Source organism: Micromys minutus, assembly GCF_963924665.1.
Source record: "Micromys minutus genome assembly, chromosome: 8".
Taxonomy (NCBI): domain Eukaryota; kingdom Metazoa; phylum Chordata; class Mammalia; order Rodentia; family Muridae; genus Micromys; species Micromys minutus.
Genome location: NC_137977.1, coordinates 237448 through 252223, shown reverse-complemented (window position 1 = coordinate 252223; position 14776 = coordinate 237448). Strand labels below are relative to the sequence as shown.

The following is a 14776-nucleotide window of genomic DNA, read 5'->3' as shown; positions in this document are numbered from 1 at the left end:
AGCAACTCTTATAAGCTGTAAGTACCTCTGAAAAGCATCTGTGTCTCCATCTAGGATTCAGAGTAACCTTAGTGACCTTCACTTCCTTCTCTTGCATATAACCAAGCTCTTCCTCACTCACTGAGAAGTGAGGAGGTGATCGAGTATTACAAAGTTAGTAAAGGTAGAACAGGAAGTTCTATGCATGCTCAGGAGAGGAAAGAGCAAATGGACTCCGAGAGCAGTTGTTACTACACACAGGGACTCTAACTCATGTTAAAGTCAAGGCACTCTGTCTTAAGCTCTGCCACTTACAAGCCATGTAAACTTCTGTAATTCACTATTTAGCCCTTTTCTTCAATTCCAAAATAGTGTGACCTATTTTACAGGGCTTATGTAAAGATTAAGAAATACAGCACACACAAAAAAGTGCTTAGCATAATGCCTGACATAACAAAGCAAAATAAGGACAGAGTCAAAGCTTAAAAAGAAACACCTTACACTGCTAGGTTAAACCCATCAGCAGCTGGCTAGAGCTGAAACTCCAGCAAGTTATGCCATACTCTGGAAGACAGACATTTCTGCTTTGCTTTTTATCATGTTTGATTACGTTTCGTTGACTGGTCATGAGATACCTGATTCTCAGATCATCTGTTTAAAGGTGAACAGTGGGGAGATGATAAGCAAGTATTAGAGAGAGGCTGGCAAGATATAGCCAAGTCTGATGTCCTGAGTGTAATCTCTAAGCGTCCCATGATGGAAGGACAAAATCATTTTTTGAAGACTGTTCTTTTGACCACTATACATGCACCATGGTGTGAGCACAAATGAGAAGAGGTGGGTTGAGATCCAGTGTTAGCCAGAAAGACCGGCGCATGCCTGCAATTCCAGCACTCAGGAGGCTGAGACAGGATACTGAGTTTTAGCTAAGACTGGGCTATATATCAAGACTGTTCTTCCAGGGGTCCTGAGTTCAAATTCCAGCAACCAGATGGTGGCTCACAACCATCTGGAAAGACATCCGATGCCCTCTTCTGGTGTGTCTGAAGACAGCTACAGTGTACTTAAATAAATAATTTTTAAAAAGCAGAGCATACATTGAGTTAATTTTCATTATCATGGGGGTTTTACTGCAGCCTATATCTGCAGTTTAATATCCACTTTGTGAAATAAATTATAGAATTAGAAAGTTCTATGTCTGTTAAAGCATAACTGCCTCTCCTACCTGATGCACCAACAGCTCAGCCACTTCCACATGATTATTCAGGGCAGCCAGGTGCAAGGCAGTATAACCGTCATCTTTCTTCTCATCCACAATCCATGGTCTTGGTAATTTTGAGAGTAAAACACGCATTGCACTGAAAGGCAAATTCACATTGTCTTTGCATTTGCATAATATGATCTTTGTTTTCTTTAGAAAAATATTCAAAAGAAACCCTGTAATCAAATAAAGGTAGCCTTTAAAAAAAGAGAAAGAAAAAAAATCCTGTTTCTACACACAGTCAGAAATTGCTGTCAAAATTCTCCGATGTTTCGTTTTGTGACATTTTGAGAGCTAAACAAACTACCAGTATTTGCAGAATGAAGCCAGCACAGGTGCTACAGAGGAAAGCTGTGGCGGAGAAGGAAACCTCCCAGGAGGAAGGACAGAAAGAAAAGGTGTGGCCTGAGGAAAGCTGCATGTTCACCTTCAGCAGTTTCTACCCATAACAGTAATAAATAACCAGGTAGTAAGGGCAAGACGGTAGGAGAAGAGCAATGAGACATACTCAGCAGCTACTCAGAAACAGCAGAACTAAAATCTGACTTGTGTTTAGTGCTAAAATTCTGTTTGTAATAAGTGTCCAGTGGTAATCATAATTCAAAATTTATACTTCTAAAATCGTTGATATTTTCAAAAACCCAAAAATATCAAAGACAACCTAAAGAACATAAAAGACTTAAAAGTTTCAGAGAACCAATTTAAGAAATACATGCTTTTTGGCAACCTTTCTTACAAAAATATTTTTATGGAAAACTCATGGAAATAATCAGCCTCTACACTGACACTAAGACCTCAGAGGACTCGGTTACAAATGTCTCTGTGGGCAGAACTTTATGAACCTTAAGAATAGGCTTTGAAGAAGCAGGTAAGATGGCTCAAGATGTAAAAGTGCTTGTGGCTGAGCCTGAATCTGATTCCAGGAAGAGAACACACTTCTGTAAATTGTGCTCTAACCTCAATAATCATGAGGTATTGATGTACATGTGTGAACATATGCTTACATGTGCACACACACAAGCTCGTCACACAGATACACACAAACACGCACACACAAAATAAAACTAGATAACTTTTTAAAAATTAAGTTTAGGGAGGCTGAAGAGATTTAAGAGAGGTTGTGAGCACTGACTGTTCTTCCAGAGGTCCTGAGTTCAATTCCCAGCAACCACATGGTGGCTCACAACCATCTTTAATGGGATCTAATGCCCTCTTCTGGTGTGTCTAAACACAACTACAGTGTACCCATATACATTAAATAAATAAATCTTTATATATATATATATATATATATATAACTTAAGTTTTGGAGGAACAAGAACCTCTAAACTCAAACTAAAGCTTCCAAGTACTGAAGTTTTATCGTATTTTTTTTTACTTTTAGAGTCTTGCTACTTATCTAGGCAAAGCTGGTCTTGACCTTTGATCCCCCTGCCTTAGCCTCCCACCACGACTAGCTAGACTCAGATTATGGAAACTCACTGGTGACGACTATACTACAAAACATATGGCTATCGTGATGGCCATATCACACACTATCCAACACTGCACATCAAAGAGTGCAGAAAAAATGAGAAAAAAACTTTTAAGAGGTTTATCACTTTCTACAAGGTTTGAAAGACACATAAATCATGAAAACTTTTATGAAAAATAAAATGCTATGGGGATGTGAAGAGGGCTTGATGCTATCGCGGAGGACCCAGGTTTACTTCCAACAGCACATAGTGGCTCACAGCTATGTGACTGGAGTCAGTAACTCCAGTTCATCAGCCATCTTCTGACCTCCTCAGGCACCAGCTACAATGTGACACATCTATATCATATGCATAAAATTTAAACTAATTTTCAAGAAGAAATAAAGTATTATTTAAAAGCAATGTAAGAGGGGATGGAGAGATGGCTCAGCAGTTAAAGCTCTGGTGGATGACCTGGATTCAGTTCCCTGCATCTATCTGGCAGCTAACTACTCTGTAACTCCACTTCCAGAGAATCTATTCTTTTTTATGCCTTCTGAGGCACTGGCATATACATGCTACACAGACATACATGCAGGCAAACACCCATATACATAAAATAACAAAGAAAATAGTATAATCTCCAAAAAATAAATCAAGTATAGTAAGAAACTTTTGCAGACAGATCATCAGTCAAAACCAATGAAAGCTGGTCATGGTGATGCAAGCCTAGAATTATAATACTCTACTCAGGCTGAAGCAATAAAATCATGAATTCAACATAAGCTCAGGTGAAATAAAATAATTATTTCTCCTAAAAACTAATGACAGTTTTTTTCAAATGCAAACTAAGTAACTATCAACGAGATAACACTGGGTGGATGAATTTCCTTCATTTTGTGGTGCTGGAGATAATGAGCCTTGTACATGCTCTGCCGAGAAGACAGACCTCTAGCTCTCTATAATTTTCGCCTTTAAAAATTTTTTATTGAATGTTCCTTTTTTCTCTGCTCTGAAAAGCACATTATATCTTATCCCCGAAAAATCCCCTTGGGCTGTGACGGTCTCACTTTCTGGAGTATTAACTAAACAGTCAGTCTGGGGTTGGGGACCCTGGGAGAGTAAGTAGGTAGGCAGTGCCTTCCATCACTTTCCACCTACTGCGCACATGACCACTGACTCCTGGATGGAGTGTGTCATAGCTCTCGTGTACACTGTCCCCACTCTATTCTATCCTCTTGACAAGGCACTCTTCAGCCCACAGACACTCAAGGGGTGCAAAGCCATGTTCCCTGAGAGAAGCAAGAAGCATCTACACCAGGCTAACAGGTGCATTCTACACTGGACCTATGGGGGATTCCCCTTACTGTTTCCCCTTACTGTTTTATATATATACACATACACACACACAAAAACATATATACACACACATACATAATATGCACACATTGATATGCATATATACATACACATACATAACACATATTTATAAACACATATACATAACACATACAGATATACATGAGTAAATTTTCAAATGATTTATTTGTATTTTATGTGTTTTGTCTGTATGAGGATTTTAGATCTACTGGAACTAGAGTTATAGGCAATTTGGAGTTGTCACTTGGGTGCTGGGGATTGAACCTGGACCCTCTAGAACAGCCAGCACTCTTAACTGAAGCCATCTCTCTTACCCCCCTCTTCAGAGATCGTAATTAGAAACCCCTTTAGAAAAGTAAACAAAACAACACATGACCTTGAGAAGAAAAACTATCTTTAGGCCCAGCCTGCAAGGAAAGCTGGAGAAAATAAAGGAAGAGACCCTTGCCCCCTCACCTCCGTACACCAATAATAGCACATCAGAGCAGTCTGCCCTCTTCTTTCTACAAAACAGGCAATTTTAGAAACACACCACAGAACCTGGGAGGGCAGCTACAGGTTCACTAGAGCCTATTGCTACTGCTACAAGCACTGAGGGCTATGAAACTACACGAAAGGCTATTACTAGCTCAATAAGTAAGTCAATTTCTTTTATTAAGCCAAGTCTCTAAGATTTGGTGTTAATTTTCCCAATAGGGACACAGTCTTCCATTTATCAACTAGTTCTTCTACAACAGGTTAAAAAGGACACAGATGTTTTAGAAGTAAGATCTTACTACCAGTTAAGCAGGCATTTGAAAACAGTGCCAAAAAAGCATTAAGTTCCAGAACAACTAATAGTGGTGCCTCACCTAATCCTTGGCACATGGCAGTGCTCAGACATCTGCTGAATGACGAACAAATGAGTTCCAAGAAGCAAAGGGGACAAGCAGCTGTCTGCACTGCTATGCCGTGCTCAAGTGGTACCAGGCCAATCTCTAGGGCCTGCCATGCTATTCCTAATATCTTTCTTCAGCAAGAGGGAACATCTCAAATCCAACAGGTAAACTACAGAAGCCTTGCATATTAGTATCACTTAATTTTAAAAAGATGTTAGAATAGCATTTCACTGGGTGGTCAATAAACATTTGCTTAGTTAATTTAAGAATCCCTTAATAGTAGGTAAAGCAGATTAGCACAGAGTCCATGAAGAAACTTAAAATTAACCCAAACAAAAGTTTGAGCCATGTCATACATTATTATACAACTGTATACAAAAGGAAAGTCTGTGCACAGGGAAACCAGAGCTCAAAGGTTTTGCTGAGTGGAAAGAAGGAACACAGGGCACCAAGTCTGAGCATCCAGGCAGGGCATCAGTAAAAACTGATCTTTGGTGGATTGCTGAGCAGAGAAGTAGGAATTCTCTGACTCACTTCAACGTCACAACCCAGCACAGGAACACGGCACAGTGTTCCATTGTTCCATTGCTACTGCACAGCAAGGTCGGGTAATTTAGGACCTGAAAATTAAATTCTTTTTAAAGTCTGACCTGTATCAGCTCTTAATGTGCATACATTTTAAACATCTGGAGAAGGTAGTTTTCTAAAATTAGCCAGTACTCACAAAAGTGTTCCTTTAAAATCCTCATCCCAAGCAAATTAACCATGAAGACAACGACTGTCAAGGACAGTCCCCCCCCACCCCCACCGTGTTAAATGATGTAGTTCTACTTGACTCTTAGCTCAAGGGCTACTCAAGAGAATGTGTCTGAATTAAGAACAAGATACACTTGGTTTCTCCTGCCCATTTTTTCAGGCTTTTGAGATTTAAATGTTATCTTTTATGGATTTGCTTGGTTTGATGTTTTAATACTACTCATTTTTGGTGAAAAAGAAATGTCTATATTTAAATTAAACCTGAATGCACTATTAAAATTGAGAACTCTGAAGTATTTCCTGTTTTAAGACACATGCTATCTAGCAAAGTTATGCCAAACTCATGGCCATTTTAGTCTGTAGATACCTAAATCATACTTAGAAAACGGGAGTCATGGAGAAGAGATCACTTTAGACTTAGGTTTAAGCATTTAATCCACAGTAAAAAGACATCGCTGGATTTGTTCACGATCATACAGTTCAAAGCACATCATTACCCGTAGGCATTCCTACCATATTCTCACCAAGTGCTACCCAAGTGACCAAAGTGGACACTGAAATACGATTCTAAATATCCTTCCAAAGAATCCCTTATCTAAGTTTCTTGATGATCTTATCTCATGATCACTATAGATTCTATTCACCATTGCTAGTCTATTCATCCAAGTACTATTTATTACTTTTCAAAATAATTTTTAAAAAAAGTAGAAATAACTAGCTCTAAATATAACTGTGCAAAATCCCTACAGGCTAACAGCTGTGTAGCACATTATTATACAAAACATTTTTAACAATTAAAAAAGTCAGATTATGAAATATTTTGGTAGCAGAGGGTTTTTTACATCCTACAGATCTGCCTGAAAACTGTCTTGCTACTAGCCAGGGCAAATTTGTACCCACCAACCCCCCTCCACACACACACACACACACCATGACCTTTTTCTCTGCGGTGCTTCTAAGTATAGTGACAGCCATGTGAGGTTTTCCTAGTCTCAGCACAAGCTCGGGGAGAATCTGGGAAATGTGAGTGGAAACATGAGACACCACTTTATTTGGCAGTACTTTAAAAAAAAAAAAAAAATAGCAGGACAAATGGCAAAGCAGTGTTCGGACCACAGGAAGAACAATCAATAGGCAGAAAGCAAGATAGAAGCCTCCTCAGCTTTTAGATCGACAATCAACAGCTGAGAGACTATTTTTTGCTATGGCTGACTAAATATGGTCAGGGAAGACAGAGGCACAGAGAGCCTGTTTGCCTGGGAGTGCATGTTTCAAATGCTTAGCTGCCTATAAAGCTCAAACAGCCTAGGCTGTTGCCACTAATTCAGGAAGAATATAAGTTGGCCTCTGTAGTGACTATGCGGAAGTCCTGACCTCGCTTGCAGACTTGACCTCTGGATATGACAAGGTAGCTTCATTCCAGATCTACCACTAACCCTGGAAATCCAAACTCCTGTTCCTCCAAAAGAATCCCAAAGCAAGAAAGATGCAGAATATTTCCGGGGTATCAGAAGAACCCAGTATATTCTGGTGGGCACAGAAAAATGGAGTGAATGTTTACAGCTACCTGGGGGAGTGTGAGGTGTGTTTGAGGTTTTGCTTGCAGATTTGTTTTTTAAACCTTAGATTACAAAATTAACGTCTTCTGCAACTTTTCCCCTCTTGTGAATCATTTCATCTAACAAAAAGCCTAGGTACATTCTCTATGCCAGGGTAGCAACCTTCCCCCACTACTTAACTTTCTCTACATATCTATGCAATAATTGATATATTGCATTCCAAATCATATGACCACTGTTGATTCAATTGGGGGGCGGGGGGGGGGTTAGCAAGGGAGAAAGGTAACGGTAAAAGATGTAATTTCCTGTTTATTTAACTTGTCTTTCAGGTTGATCTGTATTCACCCATACAGCTGCTTACTTCACCAGCTCACCAAAGACATGCTGAGTCAGTCAGAACGAACAGTCATGATGTGACTGCAATGTGACTTTAGGTCATCACATCTCTTCCCTGTAAGTGCTGCAGGACATTAAACTCACAGGTAACCAAGCATGAGAACCAACTTGTAGGGATGCTTTTGACTTTCTGCATAGTTATCTAGTATCTGGGCATAGCCTAATTTCAAAGCTCAAATTGATAATTTTGTTTTTAAAATGCCATTGTTCAAATAGCATTCCAGATAACTTTAAAAATGTACATCTACCACTGATATAACTTCTTTATCGTTTTAGATTAAACAATCGTCTCACTTCTCCAAGTAAATCTGCATCCCTGCCTTCAGAGCACAATAGCTTCTAAAAGCTACTTCAAGGTTTCGTTTATAAAATGTCTCCCCTTGTTGACTATTCAGGCCATAGAGATCTGCATGAAGCTGCATGGTGCAATTCTCAGCTGCTCTAGCTTTCTTCACGGGCTGCAGAAACCCTATTCCCCACTTCCCTCCCAGCACTCCCTCTCTATTCTTTACCAAACCTCAAAGTTTCTCAAGGTCTCCTTTTGAATTAACCTTCGAAATGTCATAGTGACTAGAGGCCACTCATTTTTTTTTTCTTGTGCTAAATACTTGAGGTAAAACCCTGAGGTTCACAGACTCAAGTCCTTCTGCTCTTTTATGGAGACTTTGGAAAAGTTATTTTAGTACTTTTCCATTATATTATAACCATTTTTTTAAAAAAATAATCACATACAAACCAAGCATATAACTATTTGAATTTGCATTCAGTGCAAACAAAAACACAACGAAAACTTGCCAAGTGATTGTGAGTTTTTAAATCTATTACCTGAAAATAAATTTCCACTTAAGAACATTAATTCACCCACACAATGAAATGACCCAATTTTCAAAGTCTATGCTAACTGTAACTTGTTTTTTCCAAGAAATTTTAAGTAGAAGCAGCTGGTTTATAAAAATAATTTAAACTGAATTAATTTTCATCTGTCTATAAAGGATCTATAAGCAAAGTGCACTGACTTTTCTGAAGAAACCTAAGGCTCTGTTGACTGCGTCTCTTGGAAAAGGACAGGAGCAGAAGTGACACTGCTGGGCCAGGTAAACCCACTGTGAGCCCCGTCTCTGATAAGCTAGTCTCTGCACGCCAGCCATTACTGCTCCAGAAAAGAGGTCACACTGTGCTACTAACAAATGAGAGACACGGGCTGCTTCATGTTTTCACAGCTATCGGTGCAGTGTGCCTACTCAGAGCACATACTTCTTTATGTACCCATATGAACATACAATGCTATGGAATGTAAAGAAGTATGTATTCTGGGTAGGTAATGTCCACCAAGAGGAAGCTAAACTGAAGCTAAAGGAAACTCTTTCCAGGAGGATGACTTTCATACTTTGAATTAACCTACTGTCAAGAAAATAGCCACTGACAATACTAATAGCCCCATTCCAAAAGTACCAGCCGTTTACGGGTGCAAACTAATATCCCTTATATTATACTAAGGGAAAAAAGTTCCATGGAAGTGAATTTTAATTTTTACATTAAAACATGCTACACTCACAGTGAATACTCACATGATTAAAATCTAACTACTACAGAGTCGACAAAAAGCTCATTTTACTCATATTTTTACAGCTATTCTTCATATGTGGTAAAAACGTGTAACTTACTAAAATCAGAGAACTTTCTAAGCCAAAATTTCAGCTTTATTATTTTCTTCCCTGACAACTACTGAAACTATAATTTTTAAAGACTATCTTTTAAGTGGTTAGAGTGCAGGAGAGTGACTAGTGACAAAACGCCAGGCCACAACTAAATCGTAAACAGGACACGCTGCAGCACACTTGTCAGAAGCCTACGTCTGTATTACCCGCCATATCCAATGGCATTATTCTTCTCATAATGAATTATGAACAACCGTATTAGTTTTACACAAGTCTGAAAGGTTTTAATAATTCTTTAAGAAACATTTCCACAACTAAGAATGTGTTACAATACTTAGAGAATACTAGCTATTCATTTATAAAGTAAAACTGAACACTGATTCTGTTTCATCCAAGTTCAGCTTATGCCTAGGAGTGTTTTAAATCACCCTGAAATGTCACACCCGCGCTTGGATCAGCTGTCCCTTCTGAAGTGAGTACATGTTAAACTCTGGACATCTGCTGACACTGCTCTAACTCAAACACTTCAACTGTCCCTGATAGGGATGACAGATGCTGACACTATCAGATGCTGTACTATTTTTTCCCATGGCCTCTCCTTGTCCTGATATGGCCAGTACATGAAACTGAACTATCCAAAAGCACACTTGAGCAACTGGACTTGCTGAATGGCTGCCACGTAACTACTAAAAATAGAGCCAGGCAAGTGCTATCTATCTTTAGCACGTAAGTTCAGGCAACTGAATACCTGTTGCACTATTCAGAAAATAATTGATGGGAAGAATTAAAATTACGTTAATCTCACCAGAAGCATAATGATTAACAACAGATGTGGAATAGAATGTCAAATTACTTGCATATTGTACTAGGTTGTGTTGCCTTCTACCATGTTAATTTAAAAATGTAAATTTATATGGTATTTCACTCAGCATTCTCATTTTACAAACACACTATAATTTATCAGTTTTTTATTGTATAAGTGTCAGAAGACATCCTCTTCAGACGGAAAATCTCCAAAGAATCACACTAACAAGTTCTTAAGTACTGGTTTTAAAGTAGCATATGGTGGGATTTACTATTCAAAATTCAGGGGTTATAGCGAACTACCACACATCAATGTATCACTAACCTTATAATAACTAAGCAATCTATACTCAGAACAGCATAGACTTTAGTCAAGAAAATAGACCTTAAAAAGGTTAATTTCTTGGGGGCTGGAGAGATGGCTCAGTGGTTAAGAGCACTGAGTGCTTTTCCAGAGGTCCTGAGTTCAAATCCCATCAACCACATGGTGGCTCACAACCATATGTAATGGGATCTGATGCCCTCTTCTGGTGTGTCTGAAGACAACTACAGTGCATTTATATATAATTAATAAATAAACCTTTAAAAAAAAAAAGGTTAATTTCTGAACTCAAGCTTAGTATGCCAATATAAGCAAAAGCAAAGGACAACACTGAAGACGTGTGATGTAATAATAAATTAAGGCCATTCATATCCTTCCACTCCCTATCAGCAACTTGCTAAGTCCTCAACTATCACGCCAAAATAGAAGCAGTACAAAAATCTGTAGCTAACAACTTAATCTCAGCACTTGGGAGACAGAGGCAGGCAGATCTCTGTTTGAAGCCAGTCTGGTCTACAGAGTGAGTTCCAGGCCAGCTAGGGCTACATAGAGAAACCTGAATGAACGTAACAACCTGGTGATAATTTAGAAATGTTACTCTGAAACACATTCTGATTTGTTCTTTAAAATGTTGGTTTTTAAAGTGATTGTGTGCATTTAAGAATAAATGTGAGTTGCAAGAACAGCAAGCTGCAGAACATATGCTTAAAGATGGGAATTTCCTATTTAACAACAGGGTCGCTAGAGCAGGATGGTACTTGTCGAGCATTTAACCTGTTTGGATCCTAAGCCAGCAGCAGCAATGCTTTGCTAAAGCTGGTAAAATGGAACCAAATCGCCTCTTCAATGGATTTGGTCCCCTTCAACCAGCTGTAGCTATGCATTGATTACCACAAGGCAGCCAGCGTTTTTTGAATGTGAATTACATCTCAAGTAATTTCAACTTACTGAATTTGTACAGATTGTAATCAGAAGCAAATAACTAGCAACTGTCAGTTTTATTCAGAAGAACTAAGCTGGTTAAAGATGTTTTTTAAAGCTTTATGAAAATGTGTGATAAAAAGAATTGCAAATAAAGTTATTTACTTGTTTGTGGCATTAACTTTCATTTTAATTAATAAAATTTTAAAACTATTACAAAAACACTTCAAATTTTAAAAGTTACATTATTAAATTTCTTCTTCTGAAAGTGATAATAAAATGCCTACTGTACTCTCTAATGAAAATGACAAAAATATTTGAGAAATTCACCAAACCTCACCTAAAAACATGATGGGATATCACAGTATTTCACATGGGCATACACAATTTAAAAGTTTTTCTTTTAAATTCTTAAAAAGTACTTAATGTATCTGTATGTGCGCGTGTGTGCATGAGTGCATGTGCCACAGAGTTACAGACAGGTGTGAGAAACCTGTCACGCGTGCCTGAAACTAACATCCTCTTTAAAAAAAAAAATTGAAGGATGTGCTCATGCCTGTTGAGCCGTCTCTCCAGCACATGATGTGCATGTTTTATGTTACAGAAAACTGTAATATTTAGTGTTCCAGAAATGCAGTGATTATCTTCAATTCTGCCACCATTTAACTGAGCTTTAGCAGAATGTTGTCCAGGGACAGGACTTTACATAGACATCTAATTCTTCTGACCCTAAACCTGAAGCAAAGGTTTTGTAGTGTTCAAAAGAGAAAGAGATGCTAAGATTCTCAACTCTCCTCACGTGCCAGCTGATAACCCTCAGTAACAAACATGCCACCTCTGTCTTTATCCTTCACAGAGTACTGCAGGCGGCATGCATGTTTACTAGGCACACATTTCAGCCGCGGTAAAGACCTGCAGGCAAAGCGCCTGAGGAGCCTGGGTTGCACACTCATCCAGATAGATTTGACTTTTTACAACTGAAATCTCACCCAATGGAGATAAAAATAACAGGGCTAAACTCTAGGGGGAAAACATAAACATCAAATATCTGGCTGGAGATAAAGCTCAAGAGTACCTCGCATATACAATGTTCTGGGCAAAATCTCCAGTACCCCCAATACATAAACAAAAACAAACACACGAAGTATCAGAAAACATGACCAGTGTTATTCTGAGTTACAATTACTAAGCCTACAGATGAGCTTTTAAATTTACAATCAGTTTTGAGCTGCACCTTCAAGTCCAGGTCTCAAAGCATATCTTCCATAAATATAAGGCACTTAGATATATTTTCAAGTCCAGGATAAAAAAGGTTTTTTTCTTCAGAAAAGAACATTCAATAATTATCAGGTCATACAATGTTGCTAATTCACTACTAAAAAATTACTGTTATCAGCCAAAAGCAAAGCCTGGAAGTGTACTCAAGTTTCCATATACATACACACATACATACATATATACATATAGACAGACACACACATATATATACATACACATAAATACATACATGCATACATATATACATACATACATACATACATGCATGCATGCATGCATACACACATATGCAAATACTAGAAACTAACCATATTTTCAATCATAACAAATGAAAATGATCACCAGCAACTTGACAAACTTATACAATGTTGTAAAAGATTAATGGAAGAAAGCGTGCAAATGTTCCAAAAAGAAAAAAGAAAAACTCTCAAAAGATATCATAGAATTATAGTAACTAAAGAGCTACTACTAGTTACAATTAGAGTGGAATGGAAGCCCAGCATACAATCACAAGTAATTCAGACTGTGGCAAAACAAGAGCAGGCTGAAATGTCACAATATGGATGATATTAGACACATTAACATGTAAGAGTAGAAAATAAATGTCCAAAGAAAGAGAAAATGTTAGCATATTTGTTAATATTTGACATTATATCTTAAAAGAGGGAATATTTTAGCATTTGGGAATAATAATGTACCATACCTGCTTTTCTAAAGTAAGAATAAAAGCCCAAAGACTAGAAAAAGAGTTAACTGTTATATATAAAACTCAAAACATCCCAACATGCTGTTACAACTGATACATGTCTTTATATAAACATTTAGTGTTTTCAAATAAAATCTGTATATGGCAACCACAGTCATGGCTGCCCAAAATATGTTAAAAAAAAAAAAATAATAAGGGAGTCAAGAAGCTTTAACCAAAGCCACTTTTTAATATAAATTAATACATTTCCTTTCTTTTAAAAACATCTACCTGTGTGTGTATGTGAGTTTTTGTGTGCCACAGTAAACATGTAGAGGTCAGAGAACAACTTGTAGAAGTCACTTCTTTCCTTCTCTAACTGGGTCCTCGGGTCTCAACTCATGTCACTAGACAAACAGTACCTTTACGCACTGAGCCATCTTCTCCAGCCCCCTTCTTTTCTTTTCATAATGTCATCTAATACAAATTAGCTGAAGAAGTCACTGTTAAAATATTTTCTGAAAAATCCAAGAATTATACAAGAATTAATCATGTAATTAATTATACACTATCTTCTTGAAATCTTATGGTGTCTTTCCTATTTGGACTAATTTGAATGTCTGCTGTATAAATGTGGAGGACATACACATGAATGTGAACATTTCTAGTCCTCAGGGGAAAGAAATATGGAAATGTGCAGTTAACAGACCACACTAAGCAGGCCACACATATGAGTAACAAACACAACAGAACTCTAGAGAGGAGGAGGTAGTTGCAGGTGAAAAGAAGGAAAGGTGGCTAAGATAATATGGTCGTGAAAGAATATGTTTAAGAGTCAGAAGGAAGAGAGATGACAACCTACTTTAGACAGTAACATAGCTACAAGGCAAGGCAGACAGGAAGATTTTAATTAGTGAAAAAAAAGTCAGAGAGAAGGGCTCTAGACACTGAGTCTATAACCCCAACACTCAGAAGACTGAGGCAGGAAGATGACAGACATTTCCAGAACCACTTGAGCTACACAATGAAACAGTATTGAAAAAGAAAAAGAAATGGGCTTGAATGCAACCCCAGGCATATAAATAACATGAGGCTATCACACCCAACCAAAGCTGGTCAGAGGGTTAGAACCACAACTTGATGGCACAGTGCTTCCCTCAAAGCTGCCTAAATTCAATCACCAGTAGTGCAAGCAAAACATCAAATTAAGGCCTTAAAACGTCAGCTTTTGGGTTGGAGAGATGGCTCAGTGGTTAAGAACACTGACTGCTTTGCCAGAGGTCCTGAGTTCAATTCCCAGCAACCATATGGTGGCTCACAACCACTTGTAATGGGATCTGATGCCCTCTCTGGTGTGTCTAAAGACAGCTACAGTGTACTTACATATAATAAATTAATCTTAAAAAAAGAAAAATAACTTCAGCTTTTAAAAGAACTGAGACAAT

The 14776-nt window shown here is 38.0% G+C and overlaps 1 protein-coding gene and 1 long non-coding RNA gene across 5 annotated transcripts in view; one reads left to right on the top strand and one right to left on the bottom strand.

The window, feature by feature from the left end:
- Positions 1-14776, bottom strand: part of MIB1 (MIB E3 ubiquitin protein ligase 1) — a 208246-nt gene that overhangs the window by 131728 nt on the left and 61742 nt on the right. For all 4 annotated transcript variants that reach the window (XM_080920200.1, XM_080920199.1, XM_080920197.1 and 1 more), the window contains exon 13: positions 1205-1337. In XM_080920200.1, coding sequence (XP_080776326.1) covers positions 1205-1337 — 133 coding nt within the window. The remainder of the gene's footprint in view (positions 1-1204; positions 1338-14776) is intronic.
- Positions 7037-8745, top strand: LOC308423217. The gene is made up of 3 exons (XR_013975098.1): positions 7037-7116; positions 7597-7720; positions 8656-8745. It is a non-coding gene; the product is annotated as an uncharacterized lncRNA (long non-coding RNA).